Source organism: Lissotriton vulgaris, chromosome 1_1 (genome assembly GCF_964263255.1).
Source record: "Lissotriton vulgaris chromosome 1_1, aLisVul1.2, whole genome shotgun sequence".
NCBI classification, from domain to species: Eukaryota; Metazoa; Chordata; class Amphibia; order Caudata; family Salamandridae; genus Lissotriton; species Lissotriton vulgaris.
The window spans coordinates 1,117,587,480-1,117,606,191 of NC_141685.1; the positions used below are offsets into that span (position 1 = coordinate 1,117,587,480).

General features: G+C 47.9%; 1 protein-coding gene across 2 annotated transcripts in view; it reads left to right on the forward strand.

The window, feature by feature from the left end:
* Window positions 1–18,712, forward strand: part of TRIP10 (thyroid hormone receptor interactor 10) — a 214,896-nt gene that overhangs the window by 150,038 nt on the left and 46,146 nt on the right. The window contains exons 10-11 of one of the 2 annotated variants that reach the window (XM_086963699.1): window positions 514–675; window positions 4,434–4,543. In XM_086963699.1, coding sequence (XP_086819825.1) covers window positions 514–675; window positions 4,434–4,543 — 272 coding nt within the window. The remainder of the gene's footprint in view (window positions 1–513; window positions 676–4,433; window positions 4,544–18,712) is intronic. The other variant, XM_086963702.1, reaches the window with a different exon arrangement.

Genomic DNA, 18,712 nt, shown 5'->3' on the forward strand with positions numbered 1-18,712 from the left:
CCTGGTTTGATGTTCTCCATTCTTGGTGACCCCTATGCCCACTTGATTTTGATTGTGGTTCCTGATTTCCCCAGTTTTGGTTTCCCTCTTCCACTCTCCTTTACCCTCAAGGTTTGGTTTGCTGTCGTGTTTCCAGGGTCCACTAGTCTTTCACAGTCTAGTTTGGGGATTTGCTGATCTGCCCATTCCTGTGGCCCATCTTTCAGTCCCCCAAACTCCCTACCTACCCCACCTCCTGACCACCTTTACCTTGTGGTGTTGTGTGCTGGTTCATTTTGGGATTCCATTAATATTTTCTTTTCTCTGGAAATGGTTAGTCTCACCATTCTTTCTTCTCTGGCCTCTATTTTGGGGTCCCCTTTTCTTTGGTGGTGGTTTACTTATATCTATGTAAACTCATGGGGTCTCTTCCTCCTTGAGGCCCTCTGTCTCTGCTTAGTTGTGGTGGTGTGCCTATTTCTTCTCTTATCTGAGCTTCCTCTTGTTTTTTTCTTTTCTCCTCCCTGTCCTCAGCTTCCACCCCCTCCCCTTCTACCCTCAAGCTCTCCCCTTCCGTCTGCTGCTAATGGACCCCTCACGACCAGGTTCAGCCGGGATCCCCTGGCCTACTGTCTGAGTGAAATCACTCGGACGGTGAAACCCCGGATCCCATCATTCCGCACCCTGAAGAGGGGGGTAAGTGTGCTCTTAATGCTCAGCAGAGATTTGCTCAGTATGGTGTGATGCAGGGGTTTGTTGCAAATATATACATGTAGTGTATGAACTCTGTGATTGTGTGTGTGTGTGTGTGTGTGTGTTGTTATCAAAGACTGAATTGGAGGGGGCTAGTGCAAGTGCATATTGGGCTTGAGCAGGTGTGGGGTGGGGGAGGGTCATCCTCTATAAAGTTTTGGTCTGAGAGATAAAGTTAAAATGGAGGTTTGACTTGCCCTGCAAATTAAATCCACCAAGCAGTGTAGAGGAATCCAGTAGTCCATTGCACCTCTTTAAACTCTGAAGGTTACAACAAGCCTGTTGAACCTAAAATATCAGAAACACGATGCAGCTGTTTGCTGTCCCTCTCTTTCAGTGTCTTTTTTTTGTTTTGCTTATTCCCTAAGCTTTTCAAGGCATCTCAGAAGAATGTGCTCCTTTACACTTTTAACAATTCCTGTGCCACTTTGAAGAAAGCCACTTCAATTGTGTTCAATGACGGACGTCATCAATTATTTTATTAAGGAAAAAGCCCAGTAAACAACTCATGGAAACTCATGGAAAGCTACTAGCAAAAACCATACAAGGGTCTAAGATATTAAATGTAATATTTAGGAGGGGCACAAATTGAGAATATCCTTTGAAAAAGGTGCCTAATTAATGATGAACAGTTCAGAGTTTCATTGCCCAAGAAATTCTTTCATTTTACTTCCAGAACATATCTTCCCAGAAAGAATAGTGCCCTTCTTCTCATTTGTGCTAGATTCCAATAGCGATGTACACCGATTTGCTTCGGTGAACTGAAGTGCTCTTTAGACCAAAGGAAAACTCAGCTTTTTCTTTATATCAGAGTGTCACTTGTTTCTCCTATTTTATTCCACATCCACTGCAAATATAAGTGATTTGTCATAGATTGTCTTCTGTTGTTTTAACTCCTCATTTGGCAACACACACACCTGCTACCCCATGTCAAGATCTTTTACAGATTAACAAATGGCAGACAACCCTTTACATCAATAGGGGATTGCTGGCTGTTTTTAATGACCCTGACCGTGGGTCATTAGAATGAAGGTCAATAACTTTTTTGGGGTAGAAGTGATAACTGCCCTTAAAGCAGAGGCTGTGCATAAAAAAATTATTCTATGAGCGCCCCTCAACTGTTTTTCTTATATAAAGATTATTAGTGAGTGGCTTCACAGACATGAGGTTCTTTCACTTTTTAAGTCCTGTGGCATCATAGGATTCCAGGGTGTAGCATCCTTCTCCTCTTGGTCACCATGATAAGTGTGATGATCACATGCATGCTGGACAGTTCCTCTCCTAGGTCACTGATAATTTGTCTTTACACCACTATGCAGAACAACAATGTCTCAACAGGTATTATTTAGTTGCCTGTTTGCAAAAAAGCACAATGAATTGCAACGGATAGGGAAGAAAGGGTGGCAGGGAGACAAAAGACCAAGAGACACTGAATGGGGAAATACTTTTCCATATATTTAGTTGTAAGATCAAGAAAAGAAATACAAAAGCACTGTGTTACACTGAGTCTCATGAAACCTGTACTAAGCTGTGCACAAGTGCTTGTGAAAAGGTGAACAGCACTGGTGACACATGAAGGTGGTATATACAGTGGGAATTGAGGCGCCAGAACAAAAATAATACATACAGTGAACTCTTAGTGGTACCAATACATTTGATACATTATTAACAGAGGTAGTTTTTTGGGAACCACAAGGGAGGCACCATTAATTTAGCTGTAGTAGTCAACGTTGTTTCGGCCTCTATGCAGTTTAGGCCATCATCAGGACCAGGTTACCAAATTTTTTAAAACAGTGCTGATGTGTGTGCGGAATCGTGACACATTGGGAAGAGCACTGTGAATGTGCTTGAGTGTGTCTGGATTGCCTAAACTGCCTATAGGCCAAAATGCAGCCGTCTTCTACAGCAAATTTCATGGCGCCTCCCAAAAAACTACCTCTGTTCATAATGTATCAAATGTATGGGTACCACTAAGAGTTCACTGTTTATTTATATTTTTGTTCTTTCTCCTCATTTCCTGTTGTACATACCCCTCCACGTGTCACAGCACCGTTCACATTTTCACAAGCACTTGTGCACAGCTTAGTACAGGTTACATGACATTCAATGTAACACAGTGCTTTTGTATTTGTTTTCTTGATCTTACAACTAAATATGTGGAAGAATAGTTTGCCCCATTCAATGTTCCTTGTCTCTCTGCCGCCCTTTCTTCCCCTTCCGTTGCAATTCACGGTGCTTTTTTGCAAACTGTCTACTAAACAATACCTCTTGAGACATTGTTGTATGCTATATATTATCTGCCCTGGTCTCTACTGGGTTTATGGGTATCCTCCTGTAGTTTGTTACTCTATGCTGAACAAGGCATCAGTAGTGCCACCTAAAGGGCTGATGAGATGACAGAAGGACATTGGTGCAGAAGTAACTGATGAAACATGGAAGTATTGTTGCTCCCAAACTAGCCTGCTCGCTAGCCTGCGGAGGATGGGCCTTGCTCAGGAGGCGAGTTACGAGCACTCTGGTGTTGAGGGGGCTGGCTTCCTGCACTTTGCAGCATGGGGATGGGCAGGACTAGTTAAATACTGGAATGCTGTCTTCATCTTCAAAGATTTGATAACAGAATCCTATGCCCCACAGTAACCTCACCGCCCTATTGGAGTATGTCAAAGCTATTTCATTAGGCACATGTCGCCTGGCGGTGATGCCGATGCTTCTTGCTAAGATAAGTGTGAAGATGTGCTGGGAAAGGCCACAAAGCCCCAAACATGATGATTGGCTGAAAGATGCAGCCTATTGCCAAGAATGACTGAAAGACTACTGAGTGTTGATGACTGTAAAATCTCGCCCCAGAGAAGTCTAGAGCCCCCTCAGTTTTATATGGCACTCCGCACAGATGTAAGCGTTTCTTCCTTAATGCCTTCATAAATATTGCCTAATCAACATAAATGCTTCGAACATCACATCTCCTGCATTTGTATCAGAGTATTAACGCTGTACTTGTATATTACAAACTATTGAATGTGATATGCGATTTCTAGTGCGATTATGGACCTTCCAGTGGGCATCTAATGTTTTTTTAGTTGTGTACCTTTGCAAAAACGTAATAAAGAAAATATATATAAAATAGTGTGAAGATCACACTGATTCTCCAATGCCATGGGGCTGGGCAGTGCATACTGACAAACCTAAGGTATTTCAAGTAGAGTAAGGACAAACGCATGGAATACGGATGAAGCCTCCCTGACAGTTTAATCTTGATTGTTCTTGCCCTGACACAGGTGGGTGGGCAGAAGTAGTCGTATGATTCCAGAAGTGAGTTGTGAGCCAGGATTCAGGGCGAGGTAAAATAATAGGAATCACAGGTGTGCCTAAGAAATCAAGGCACATGTGGGTTTTGGTCATCATCCAGGTGATCGGAATTCCCCCGTCCTAGAAAACGATGGCAAAAGACTAACACTACCTCAAGTCTACCTCACGAAGGTGTGCATGATACACAGGGCCACACACCCACTCAATTGTTAAAAACTGACAATAAGGCGCGTTACTCAAAAGGAGTGAAGTGACTTCGAGACGCTTGCAAAGTGTGTGTGAGAGAAGTGTTGAAGATGTATGCCGCAATACTGTTGCATGTGTGTGTTAGTATAGGTGGTGCGTGTGTGCAGAACAATGTGTGACATGTCACTTCTTGTGTTTCTGGGTGATAGGCGGTTATAAGTGAGGACTTCAGTCACTTGCCTCCAGAGCAGAGGAGGAAAAAACTGCAGCAGAAACTTGATGAGTGGAACCGGGAGCTTCAGAAGGAAAATGATCAAAGGTGAGGAGGGTGTGATGCGTGCTGGTGGGGATGGAAGGGTATTTCGCATTGTGAGGAAGGAATGTGAGTTTTTTTTTTTTTTACCTTGAATGCAGTGGTATGGGCAGTGCACAGGGCTTTCACTTGGATGATATGTAAAAGGATTTCACACTGAGCGGGATGGTCTGTGGATTGCATATGGGAATAGCACATGGATTGCAAATGGAAGGGACCATGCCCAGATTGAGCATTAACAGCAGCATTGACAGCAGCATTAACAGCAGCCCTGAAACGTGTTTAAATGGCAGATCCTCAATGCACCAAGAAAGCAAAGTGAACAAGTCTGATTATGTGTGTTATTGTGCAGAGGGGTTCTATCCTTAAGTTTTTTTCAGGTAATTTATAAATATATGTTTGGAAAATTCATAGGTTGTGCTGGTAATTCTGAGGAGATGCTTGTAAAATATTTCAGTACCTCATAATTTTGCCTAATGCCCAGGAGCATTATTGCTGATGGGAAGCAAAGCATGTATACCCTGACAACAAAAGGGTATGTTGCTCTCACTCAAGCCTGCTTTTAGGGCTGGAGGATCTGAGGAATCATTCACCCGACAGCCCTTAAAACCAGCCCTCAGCCCAGTGATGGATTTTCTGTAAATGTCCATTCCAACCTTCCTGTGGAAAGTGCAGTGGGATTTCACATGCGCTGGAATGAGGAGATTGTGAAAAAAAGAAGTTGGTGATAGAACGGGGTCTCTTGAAGCAGGTTTCACATCGAGAAGATGAGGTTGAAGCAAAGTCATGGAGTATGGTGTTAAGATGCAATATGAGGGAGTTTCTCCCGAAGCTGGGAAAGTTGATCTTAGTTGCACAAAAACTTTTTGAAATTTTACCCTCCGCACCAAAAGATACAAAGATAGTGTGTGAATGTTCACGCTGGTTACCCTAGCATAGCTTTCAGTGCCTCAGTCTTTTTCAGTCTTTTATGGATTGACATTTTATAGATTCACAGGCTTTGCACATGTGCCATTTAGTAGTTACATTGGAAATAGTTTAATAAGATGCCTGTTGGCAAAGGGTGTTGATATCGAATGCCATTTGAAACTGCAGGAAGCCCTCATTTTCAGTGCAGTTTAGTAACCTTGAGCCAGAAGAGAGTTTTTTGGGGGTCTTTTTCAAGACTAGAGAGCATACTGGTTTCGTTCTTTCAAGCATGAGATCATGAATAGCATTATAAATTGTCAGAAATGGCAAATAAGATGACTGCCTTCCATTGATCTTGATGAGAATTGTGTAAGCCTAACAGTATTTCAAAATGAATAAAGAGTCATCTGGCTTTGAAGGTTACAGCAGTAAAATGAGAGGATGTCGCCTAACAGCTAGATTGGTCGACCTCGAAGCTGGGGAACCGGGTTTGAGTCTCGGCAAGGTATGCTCAAGTTCCTGTGATTCTTGGCCAATCACTTAATCTCCTCGTACCTAACAAAATTAATGTGTCAGTCTGTAATACAACTGGTGCTCATGTAAAGCACTCTGATACCTTCGGGTCAAGTTCAGGCTATATAAAACTTAGAGAAAAAGAAAAAAATTAATATCCGATACCCTTATCAGGGAGCGACGCTTAGTAACTTTAAGAATAGTGTAACTACATGGTTACTTGGAACAAGTAGTGGTTTGTGATTCCCATTTTGGGATGGCATGAGCGTTTTGACATTGACCCTTAAATGGATGAAATGATCATGGTAAACTTCTCTCCTGTGAACCTACATTGTCAGTATTCAAATTTCACTATTCTTTCCCATCAGTCCTGATAGAGGCTGACAATTCGGAGGCAAGCTATTTTGAAAGTGGTAAAAACGAATACATCCTAAATGTCCTGGTTTCTATTCAAAGCGATGCATAGAGTTGAGGCAGGAATCCTTGAACTTTGGAAGGTGTTTGCGATGGCGTGACTCAGTATGGTGTGAATCTGATGGAGAGCGAGGGTGGATGATTAATTCAAAAGCCTTGTGTGCAAGTGCTTTTTTACTGTGTTTTGCATTGTACATATTGTTTACTGTAGACTTGTGCATAAAATTCTTCTGTGCTTCGATGGTCACATAGTCCTTTGGTAGTGAGAGTCTTCACACTACCAGGTTGTCTTGAATACCATTTGTGTATTTAACATTCCATCTGTGGAGTTTCAAGGTTATCATTTGGTGCAGTCAGGCAATGGATTAACACGTATGGCTTGCGTATCTGAATAAACTTTTCTGTTTGAGATCAAGTGTGACAGCAAATTGCGACAAGGTGCCTGTTAGCAGTGTCACAAGCTTGCTACATGTTTAGGGACTCAATAGTGTACCAGGGCAGGAACACCTTCCTCATTTAAGGTCTGGGAATCTGAAGCCCCCACTCCGAATCAGTTCTTTTGGTCTGGGGCTAATGTAGTCACTTTACCAGTGTGCTCTGTGTTCTGTGAGAGCGGGGAGGTGTCATCATTTAAATAGGCCACTTTAGGAAGCTGTCATTTATTGTGATATATTATGAAGCTGATATGCAGTGTAAAGAGTCCAGCGGGTTCCCTTATGAGTGGACAGGGGCTTGCTATGCAATCCCAAAGTGCTCTATTAGGGGGGTAGTGTGGTTGAGCAGCCATAGGCTTAACACTGAGGAATGCAAGACATTTGCTGATTCACACGATGATCAATAAATGGCATACACGACTCAAGAAGGAGATCCACACCAATTTATAAAAATAGCAAGTATCTTTATATATGTTTAGGTATCATAGCAAAATCGTTCAGGTAAGTACGTTTTTAAATATACATTCTTTTCACTTTCAAATGTGGACCCAGTGCAATTTCCGAGTTCTGCATTGTTATCCTATGTGAGGAAGAACAAGTTCTGAAACAGGTATATTACAGTGACTTGCAAGAGCAATCTCCTAGAGTTAAGGTGAGTGGTAAGCAAGGTTCAAGGCATGACCAACAGAACTCCACCCGCGGTACGAGGGCAGCCTGGTACAGGGTGCGAAAAAGCATTGGGAGTCCGGTAGGTTTCTATGGTGATCGGTCACGGTGGAAAGAGGCAGCAGGCTCTGGCTGGAAGGCCAGTCAGGGAGGGTGAACCAACAGCGGATGTTAAAGGCTTGCGATGCTTGGGGACGTAGGGACACCTGGGGTACTCTTCTTCACGGCACAGGGGTGGCAGATGCAGAGGTGTCTTTAGGCGTCTGGTTTTCTTACCAGAAGCAGTCACAGTCCAGGGGGCCTACCTGCAGAGGGTGCAGGAGATGTTGGGGAGTCCACGAGTGGTGAAATCATGATGGACTCGAGCTCTGAGCGACCCTGTTGACACAAATAGCCCACTTCAACTCAGCCAGAGGTGACCGGTGCAGTGGGAGCTTCAGGTATCTGGGTTTGGTGGTTTTGGAGGCCTCAGAGTCTTTGCGTTGGAGTTTCTGCAGGATGCAGGAGAACAGGTCCGATGTTTACGGGAGATCTTGGGTCTTAATCGAAGGCAGGCAGTCCTGCCAAGGTTCTGGAGTCAACAGCTGCAGGACTTTGGCGCTGTTTTAGACGAGGGAAGCAGACAGGCAGGCTGGGTTGGTACCAGGTCTGCTTCTTCTCTCCTCTCCTCTCCGCTTTTGCAGCTCTTCGGTGTCCTCTCTCCTCTTAGGTCATCAGGATCTGCTTTTCTGGTGCCATGGGCTCTCCTAAATTTAGGGGCTTTAGGGGAGTGTAGGGCAGTAGCCACTGGGCAATAGCATGCTTTAGGGGAGTGTAGGGTAGTAGCCAGTAGGCAATAGCAGCTCTGCATGTGCTTGGTGAGAGATCCCTTAGGGTGGCACAGTTTGTGCTTCAGCCCTTAGGGTCCCTCTTTAGCCTCTCAGGCACTAGGTACCAGCGTTCCATTTACTAGGGACAGACACAGAATGCTAAAAGATTTTGACAATTGGGGGAACACTTGTACAGTTTTGGGAAAGAGCTCTAGCATAGGGGAAAGGTGTAGCAGGAACCCCGTGCATTTTCAGTTGAAATCACATCACGTAAACCAGCATTTGCAATGCAACAGGTCTCGCAGTTACGCAAGTTTGTGATATTGGCATTGTAAATGGCTATGCCTTTTATTTTGGTATTGGTTTTTAAAACCTAAAAAAATACATTGTAATTTACAATGGCAATAGTTTAAGCTTGCGTAAATGCGAGACTTATTGCATTGCAAATGCTTTTTAAACCAGTGATGAGCTGCATTTCGGGAGTTGCAGTTTCACTTTTGGCATTTCTGATATATGCTCATAAATCGTAGCGTGCAAACTGATGTTGATAAGAAGGAAGCAATCATTCAAGGTGCCACACAAGACGTGAGGCCTCTGTCGGTGATGGAAAAACAGGAAAGCTGCAGATGTAACGGGCCCCACTTATAGGAACTCCTCGGTTGTAACGAGCCCGCGTCTGTAGGCAGTGCTTAATTTGTGCTGGTGCTTGCCGGTGCTTAGCACCAGCACTTAATTATCAGGGCCGGGTCTACACGTGTTTAGTACACGTAATTGATTTTTATACTGTGTGGCACAAAGTGAGTGCTGCACTGCTGCTCTACGCTCGCCATAAGTGCTGCGCTGCTGTTATTGACTGTAGTTTTACGTTCCACACGAGTGTCACAGAGTCACCAACATCTTCTTCTCACTTCGTATTTCAGTCAGGAACTGTAATATCTGACTGAATCTCAATCTCTTCTTGGCGTGTTGAATCAATGCAGCGGCTGGGGCTCCGTGTTGCCGGCCCAGTGGGCGGGACACTGGGTTTGGGCAGGGGTTTGGTGATGACGGTTTTCTGCGGGGGTTGGGGCCGTGCGTGGCAGCAGACTGCGCAGATATTTTTTTACATTGGAATGGGCGCGCATTTGCTGCAGAGCCACTATGCCCGGCCCCAGCATACCCGCACGGCCGCACCTCACCGAGTCATCGCCTAGGTTCTCAAGCGGCCACTCTCTTTCTGTCTAGTGAGAGGCGAGCGCGATCTGGACAACATTGGGTTACCTAGAACAGGCAGGCAGCACAGCACCAGGTGAGGCAGGGCCTCATGGTACTAGGCCTAATCATTATCAGCAGACAGCAGTTAAATAAATAAAGGTGCGGAGCACACACCAGTGAGGTCGAGCGAGGCAGGGCCAGGACCTGAACAGTTAATAAAGCTGTGCAGCAGCCTGCCTAACAGTCAAGTATTCCCGAGTGAGTAAGAGCCCTCAGTCCGACTGTTTAATCCATTCATAATTATATGTTGATTGATATTGATTATGCGTGGCCGCGTGATGATTATGATTCGATTATAATGTTTTTTAACTTAATTGATGTTAATGATGGCGAGGCACGGTGGCCACACCGCGGGTCCTTAGTTTGATGAGTTGCGGCTGGATTCAGTTTTGGTTTTACAAGTCTGTGCCTGTGGGTGACGCCGACGGTGACCGACTACCTAACAAGAAGACCTAAGGCTGTATTGAGTCAGTGGTTAATGCCAAGCAGCCAATTTAAACGCGCGCCTGCCTGTGGACAACCAGGGCCTATGTCTGCAAGGTGTGGCAGCATCAGGCCTAATCAGTTAGCCTAAGGCTGCAGTGGCAGCCTGCAGGCTGTGCAGTTCAATACTACTTCAGTGCGTGTGCCAGTGTCTGGTAACTTCAGTTTTAATTGAAACACTGGCACACAAACACACTGAATGCACTGTTGTTAGTTACTGTAAGTTAGGTAAACCGGGTGGCAGTAGCCGCCATGTGATGCCAGTGCCACCATGATCATGCCGATAGTGGGTGGCGTTTATTTTATTTTTATTTTAAAAGTTGTATGTAGCGCTAGATTGACCCGTAGGCATCAGAGCGCTTTACATACACACAGTTAAAAAACACAGAAAGAGATTGCACTCATCATCATTGACTTCAATCTCTCCTGCCGGGCGTCAGACAATTTCCTTTCCTGGGGTTTATTTTGTTGTTTCTTGCGCTATGTTCAGATGCTTTTTCCAAGAAAAATAGAACGCAGAGCTAGGCAATGCGGACAACTAGGACGAGGTGAATGCATGGCTATAATACAATACTGTGTCCACAGTAGGAGTGGGTATGTATGAAGATGCTCATATATTTTCCAGCAACCTTAGCAAAGTTTGATGAAAAACTTCACAAAGTTTACTTCTCACATTTGCAGCAAAACTTTGACTTTTGCTCGAGTTTATTTGAGAAGCTGAGCTTGCAGATAAAAACTCTGCATGCATGTATAATGGTGCATGGGAAACTCCAGCAAAGGGTTAACTGGTGGAGAACTCTGTAGATATTTGTCATTGTGTCTAAGTTCGAGAGTGAACATTAACTCCCAATATACTTAAAACTGTGCACGGGCTCCAGCAAACGTAAACCAAGTATCCTTGAAAAGCTTTAGTGATTAGAACATTGAAAACTTCGCAAAACTTCAAGGGCATGTACCAAAAAATAGAAACAATTTGAGTTTTCTCCATAGGATTCCATTCTGCAAAATTCATTTTACACATACACAAACTCTGCTGTAGATTTTTGGCTCGCTGAGATAGTTCTCCAAGGGTTTACAAGTAGTTCCAACTTCCAGGTCAGCAGGACACGATTTTCCCAGTTGTGGTCTAATCTTAATCTAATTTTTTCCTAGGACAGCAAACAGACTACAATTCCTAGAATGCACGCATTAGTCAAATTAAATTTGTGACCGGTCAATATGGGCCTGAGGGCTGCTGCCTGCTTGCACCCTTAAACTTACCAGCATTTAAACCTGTGGCGTGCAGGTTACACACAGATCTCTGCAACAGTCCCCACAAAAAGTGTCTAGGCCATTACCGCCCTAAAAGTGGAACAAGTGTATCAATGCCACTGGAGTAATGAAGGTAGCTCTATTACTATACCTGCTGCAAAGAACGTTTACCATGCTGATCAAAAAGTGCATGTAATCATGTAAAAGTCAGTGACACGTGTTACTGCTTTTGTCAGAGAAATCCTTTTGTTACTTGCTATTTGTATATATTACATCTGGCGTTTAACAGTGCCAGTTGCCGATGTGCGTGGAGCCAATATAGCAAGTGGGTGGAGCCTGAGAAACATGGGCGTGGCCTCCGTCAAACATTTGAGCACCTGCACTTAAAATTTTACAAATTAAGCACTGTCTGTAGGAGTTCTTGCCACCTCTATCGAGCCGCGTGCTGCACAGAGGTGCTGACAGTCTCTCACTTATAATGAGAAGCATCAAAATACAAGTCTCAAAAGCCAGGGTCACCGGCTACCTAAAAAGACTGCCAGAAGGTGCTCTGGGTCCCCGGTAGCTTGTCTCCTTTCTGGTGAAGAATTGGCTTGGTAGTTTAGTCTGCCCTGTTCCCATGATGCACTGGGCCAGGGACAGACTGATTTGCATATAGCCAGGTTCTGAGCTGGGATGGTGCAGTGAGCTAAATAACGGTGATGGATCAAGCCCTGATCTTTGGACTGGGTAAGAGTGGTCTGCTTAATTCAGACACTCTGTTCATCACCACCCCTTTTTAGGTTTCGCTGGGGGGCGGAGCCGTTAGGCTCCTCCTCCAGAGAAATCTGTAGTTTCTAGTATGGGTGACTTGAACACGCCCCTCTGCTTCATTGGCTAGCTCCATAAATGGAGGCTAGCCATTGGAACAGAGAGGCGTCCGTCAATGCCGGACCAGACACGGGGGCGTTCCCGAGATTCTTTGGCTTTTGCCGACGTCACGCGACGCCGGGAACGCCCCCGAGTCTGGTCCGGCCGTGCTGTCTGTTTCTTACAGCCGGCCAATCCCTGTGCAGCCGGCCGGAAGTCCCGCCCCCACAGCCCGGGAGACAGGAGAACAACTATGGCGGGCGCTCTGCCGGGCTCCCGTGAGCTGAGGGAGCCCGGTGGCATCAGAAGCGGGAGAGTCCTACAGCGTGCAGCCAGCCGGAAGTCCCGCCCCCACAGCCCGGGAGACAGGAGAACAACTATGGCGGGCGCTCTGCCGGGCTCCCGTGAGCTGAGGGAGCCCGGCGGCATCAGAAGCGGGAGAGCCCTGCAGCGTTATCCGCTTCCCTGGTTGAAGAATTCCCTGTGGCAGGTGAAACCCAACCCAAGCAAGGGGGCCACGGAGGCGGGGCTCCTTGCGAGGACGAGGAGCACAACACCGGAGCACCTAGCCCTGCCCGCCTCCTCCTCCTCCCTGTGCCGAGCTGATGTCACTGTGTTTGCGGCCGGGCCCGCCCCCTCTGCTGCCTGCGCTCCCGGCCGCTTCCTTGGTGCACACAGCGTCCCTGCTCCGCCAGCGAGATCCGTGCTGTGGTGTTTGGGGTCACCCGGAGGATGCGCGGCGCCCGCGGTGCTGATTCTGTCTGTTCCAGGTGGATCGCGGTACTGATGCGGGTGTCCCTCTGACACCAGCAGCGGCTCCATTTGTTGGTCGTTACTGCACCCCGGAAAAATGTGGGTGAATCCCGAGGAGGTGCTGCTGGCGAACGCCCTGTGGTTCACGGAGAGGGCCAACCCGTACTTCATCCTGCAGCGGAGGAAGGGCCACGGCGAGGGCGGCGGCGGCGGGCTGGCCGGTAAGAAGCAGAGATGCCGAACCGTGAATAAATAATACAAAGATTGTTGTAAAAGATTCATACAACCGTGCATGAGCAGCAAATGCGGCTCAGTGAATGCATGGTTGTCAGCTGGAATGAGAGCACCCCCCTGCAGTGTGTGTCTGTCTGTGTGTGTAGCCATGGCATTGTTATTATGTGTCCTGCACACATGTCAGTGTTGTGCGTCCCTTCTGTTGTCTTTTTGGGCAGGTGATGAAAGAACCTGCAGGGGGCGTGTGCTCCAACGTGCTGCATCACGCTGGCTCGTTATTGGCTTTAGTGGCCTCCTAGCTGTTGATACCACAGCAGAATAGAGACAATGTAGTCGCCTACAAAATGAAAATTCTCCGGGTTTTATTACAGTGGGTCGCTGCCTTTGCTGTGTGTTATTCCCCCATGTGTGCACATCGCTGGATTTCGACTCGTCCTTCGCATGTTACCTAAGCGTCATTTACTGATGCCGTCTCTCAAAGCCTTCCCTGTGGGGCTAATGGTTTACACGTTTCGGTGACTAGGAGGGTTTGCGGTCTGCTCCCGCACAATGTGACGGTTTCATCTCTTCGGCAGCGGTAGCCGTGCTGGGCTGACTTCTGAAGGGGGAGCAATGGTTTGCAATCCTGATCCTGGAAGCCTTCATTGGCCCGTGCACACATTAGCCCTGTCCCGATTAACGTGCATGCCATATATTATGTGGTTGTTCGACAGAAGAGGCTTGTTTGTGTTTCATTCATTCCTGCACATGGGCCACTCTTCACTGTCTAGCGCCGCATTGTAATAGACTTAACTTGATCTGCAATCGGCATGGGTGAAGGACTGCTGCACACCGGTTTCAAATAGGAAGTTCTATACTGAGGGGCTGTTTATTCATGTCATTCGGAGACAACTGCGATTTTCCTGATTATTGGGAGCCCTTTTAACCCAAAATAATAATTTATCAGGTTTACATCTTTAGATTATGGGCTCCGTGACCGTGTTTTCCCCTGGTCTACTTGATTGGATCAGTGTCTTTTTCTGCTAAAAGTTTATTGTCCGCATAAGAGGCAAGAAACGCTCAATGAGTTTGCAGAGTTTGCAACATTTTGAGATATCCTACTAGTCATGACCGGGGCTTATTAATAAAACTTGAATCTGTCGCATTTTGACTTGTTGATATTCTCAGTGTTATGGCTCCCCCTCCCATCGCAATATTCTCCCAATAAATCATTACCCCATTACAGCTACCTAATTTTTTTTTTATTATTTGACCTACTAACGTGAGTGTACAAGCGAGAAGATAGCTGTGTCCACATTTTGCCTGTCACACCAGGCATGTTTGCCGGCTGGGAGTCGCTTGGTCTGTAATTAGTTGTCACTCGTCCCTCTAAATATAGCCAGCACACACCCCGCCTGATTGAGGATGCATTAACACGCTTCTGTTCTAGAGTGCCACAGCACGAGTCAGTGTTTCCAACGTTCTGTGCGCTGCAGCTGCTGCAGGCGCCTGTCCCCACTGCGCTCCAGGCCCCTTCCTGAGGATGCTGTATGCACCGTTCGACCTGGTAGCCCTGTGTCCCACCCCCGTCCACTGTCTCAACCTCCTCCCCAATGCCATCTAGGGACGCCAGGCTGATAGCTCAAACCTGCCAGGAGCGGCTGTGTTCACAATACCGGATCAGAGAGACCCCACCAAGGAGACGGGGACAGATATACAGCCGTGTGTCGGTGACAGCACATGCAATTATTCACCACCAAGTGCATTCTACAGCATTTTGATTTCATGTGGGGCTCTCTGTGTGTGTTTGTGTGTGCATTTGCGAGAGATTAAGCTATTGGCACTGTAAATGACAATGCCAATTATTTATCTGTTTTCAAAACTAACACATAAATAAAAATGTTGTCATTTACAATGCCAATAGCTCAAACTTTTCAAAAGGCGAAACCATTGCATTGTAAATGCTTGTTAGGTTTTGCCTGGCGAAAGCTGCGCTTTCTGCGCAGCTTTTTCGCGCAGGCGAAAACCTGATGAGAATTGTAGTGTGCTTTGGCTCGGCCCTCGTCATTCATTGGCTGGCTCCGTAAATGGAGCCTTGCCATTGGACGAGGGGCCTGTCCGTCAATGCCGGACCAGACACGGGGGCGTTCCCGACATTCTTTGGCTTTTGCCGACGTCACGCGACGCCGGGAACGCCCCCGAGTCTGGTCCGCCATTGCCGGCACTTCTGCGTCTCTCCTGCCCCGTGACTGGCCGGCCGGCCAATCCTAGCGCGGCCGGCCGGAAGTGCCCGCCCCCCGCAGCCCGGGGGAAGAAGGAGAGGAAGACGGCAAGCAGTATGGCGGCGCCCGCGGGGTTGTGCCCAAGCGATCTCAAATGTATGTAGCAATCCATATTTCTGATGTCCGCTGTCCCACTCAAAATTGTACTGCACCTCGGGTCTTTCTGGGTGGGATCCACCAGAGGAGCGGAAGCCAAGCCAGCGGATCTGTTGGCATCTCAGCGCTCTGCCGACGCACCCTCTCCCTTTGCGGCCAGTTAAATGAAGATAAATTATCACATTACTAAAGTAAGTGCTGGGGCGAAATGTTTTTCTAAGGAGCCCAGCCTCGCAGCTGTGGTATGCCAGGGTTGCTGAACAGAGAAGCAGCCTAGTTTTTAGTATTCTTTTATTTCACCTCATGCCTTTGTCGTACACCTCTCTAAACTCTCTCTTTATATCTATTTCATGTTCACGTTCATCACTATCTCCAACTTTCTGTTATGTTCGGTTTCTCTTAATCTTTCTTTCTCTTTTCTGCCTTTCTACCGCTTACTCGGAATCAAAGTCTGGTGAGAAATTAAGCCCGAGTCCCAAAAATAAACACCGGTGTTTTCTTGCACAAAGTAAACGCTGTTTCCTGCTCTTACAACAACCCTGCACTCTCCGCGTATTCGGGGAATCTGGCAGATTAGATCTTGCTAGTAGACCCTGCCGCTACCCCCCCCCCCCCCACACACACACACACACTCACCACTAGTGCACTGCAGGCTTGCATCGCCACAACAGTGCAAATCATGTGCACAGGGTTGCTGATCTATAAATTATTTTGTTTGCACTGTTGGTGTATGGTAAACATTTTGTATAGCTCACTACGCGCAAATATCGATGGGGCACTTGTTAGTGATGAGCAGCGTTCGTGCAGTGTGTTATTGCACTTGTGCAAAGTGCACGTGCACGCGGTCCTATCCTCGCACCCTACTGTATCCTGCTGCGCATTCTTTTCTGACGCACCGGACTGCAGAGCATTTGCTGTCACGTGTAATGCAGGACCCACGTGTTAACTAGAAATTACTCTTTTATTCATAGCCAAATAAACAGCCACTTGAAGCTCTGGCAGCGGCTGGAAGCAGACGCGCGGTTGAGCATCCAGAACTGACGTCTCGGCTGATCCTTGACAACCACGGAGAAGGCGGATGCGACCGACCTCGTGTGTCTGTGTACTTGTGATTTAGAATACTATGGCGAAGTGTTTCCGACCCTTCTCTGCCATGTTGGTGTCACCCGGAGGCGTGGCTTGGTGCAGCGGGTGCAGTGACACCGGGGCCCAAGGGATACTGATTTTTGCTGTATTTTATTGTTCAGACAGAAGTCTGGGTCACACCGGCTACGCTACTGGTGCTACCTACATTTTTACACGCTCGATTCCTGGCAGGGGCGACTCCAACATTATGGCTCCAAAGTCGATAGACTAAACGCTGGTAAGTTATTTTATAACAAAGCCGCTTATATGCACCGCTGTGAAACAGCTGCACCCCAGGAACAGGAGCTTTTATAAAACACGTTGTGATGAAATCAGCCGTGGTGTACGTATGCTTGTGGAATCTGACAAACAATCACCTGTAGTTGCAGTAATGTACTCAATGTAGCCTAGTGCCCGTTTTTAGGTTTTGCCTCGCCAAAAAGATGCGCTCTGCGCATCTTTTTCGCGCAGGCGAAAACCTGATGAGAACTGTAGTGTGGCTTTGGGTCGGCCCTCGTCATTCATTGGCTGGCTCCATAAATGGAGCCTAGCCATTGGACGAGGGGCCTGTCCGTCAATGCCGGACCAGACACGGGGGCGTTCCCGACATTCTTTGGCTTTTGCCGACGTCACGCGACGCCGGGAACGCCCCCGAATCTGTCCCGGCATTGAGCCGGCACCCTTTCCTGCTTGCGTGAGTGCTTTGCCGTGCCGTCCGTGTCCCCTCCCGCCCCCCCCGTAGAGTCCGTAGCTCCCTTAGTGTGCGAGACCACACCGCTCCTCCTCTTCACTGTATCTGACCCCTGCCGAAAAACCTTACTGTGTCTGTAGTTCTGCTGCGAGACCTCACACTGGCGTCCTTTTCAGAGCTCGCCCCAGGGCGTTAAACTGCCGCAACGTGCTCTACCGCCCCGTAGGCCCTAGACTTGTCCGCCGAATCCAGGCGCCGCTGCCGTCTTTGGGGGCCCAGGTTCGCGCCGCCTTGCTCCGCCATTCTGTCTGTCTGTGGTTCCTCCCGCAGCTGCGTCCAGTGTGACCGCAGGGAGACTCCCGTTCTTTGAGGCGTCCACCCTCTCTCCCGCAGTGGGAAGACTCCCGATGATGCCGTCTGCGTGGTGCCCCTGGAGTGTTCCACCAGATACAGCCCCCCCCCCCCCCGTCGTCTATCGCCTCAGTGCCTCCGGGGCTCCACGCCAGCTCAGTCATGCGCCTGGACAATGTCTTTCACCCGCTTCTGCACTCAGCTGCACCGCCGGGCTCCTGGGTCAGATCTTCAGGCCTAGCTTTGTCGGGCGTGTGGTACCCCCGAGGCGCAGCTCCGGCGATCTGGCTCTCGCGGTTAGGGCTGCTCAGCTGACTGTCCCGTCCCGTTGCTCCCACAGTGATATCGGGTTCTAGGCGGCTGTACTCCCTCAGTGCCTCTGGGTCCCTCACACCAGCTCAATTGTGCGTCTGGACCATATCGCTCACCCGCTTCGGCACTTGGCTTCACCGTCGGGCTCCTGCGTCCGCTCTTCCTGCCTAGCTTGTGTCGCGCCGTGCTTTGCCCCCGGGGCGCAGCTCCGGGTGTCGGCGGTCGGCCGCTGTGCCTCTCTCCCTATGCTGTTGTCTGCTGCCGCGTCTTGGTGGTGTAGTCTGGCTCTCGCGGCTGGGGCTGCTCGGGTGTCTGTTCTGGCCCTTACCTCTCTGCTGGTTACGCGCCCCTCGCCGCCATCTTGGGCCTTACTGCCCCCGTGTTTCCAGGTTCTAGGCGGCTGTATTCCTGTGTCGGTCCTCCAGTGGCGTCTAGACCTTCCGCCGGCTATTTACCCCGAAATCGGGACTTTTCAGGCAATTCCTAACGTCTGCTTCAGATCATCTCTCCGGAGCGGAGATGTGAGTCTTTACCGGCCATGCTGTTGGCAACGCCACCCCCAATGAATCTACTTTTTTTTAAAATGTGTGAACCATGTTCTAACGATATGAAGTGTAACCTGAAGAGGTGGAAATGGACGGGTGTCACTGGGTGGGTACTTGGGCTCAACTGTGCAGATGCAGAGCGTAATATTTCAAATCGATCCAGTATCTTTGCATTTACATAATGTCTTTTCTAGGTATGGTGACTTGAAACTAAAATAAACGTGA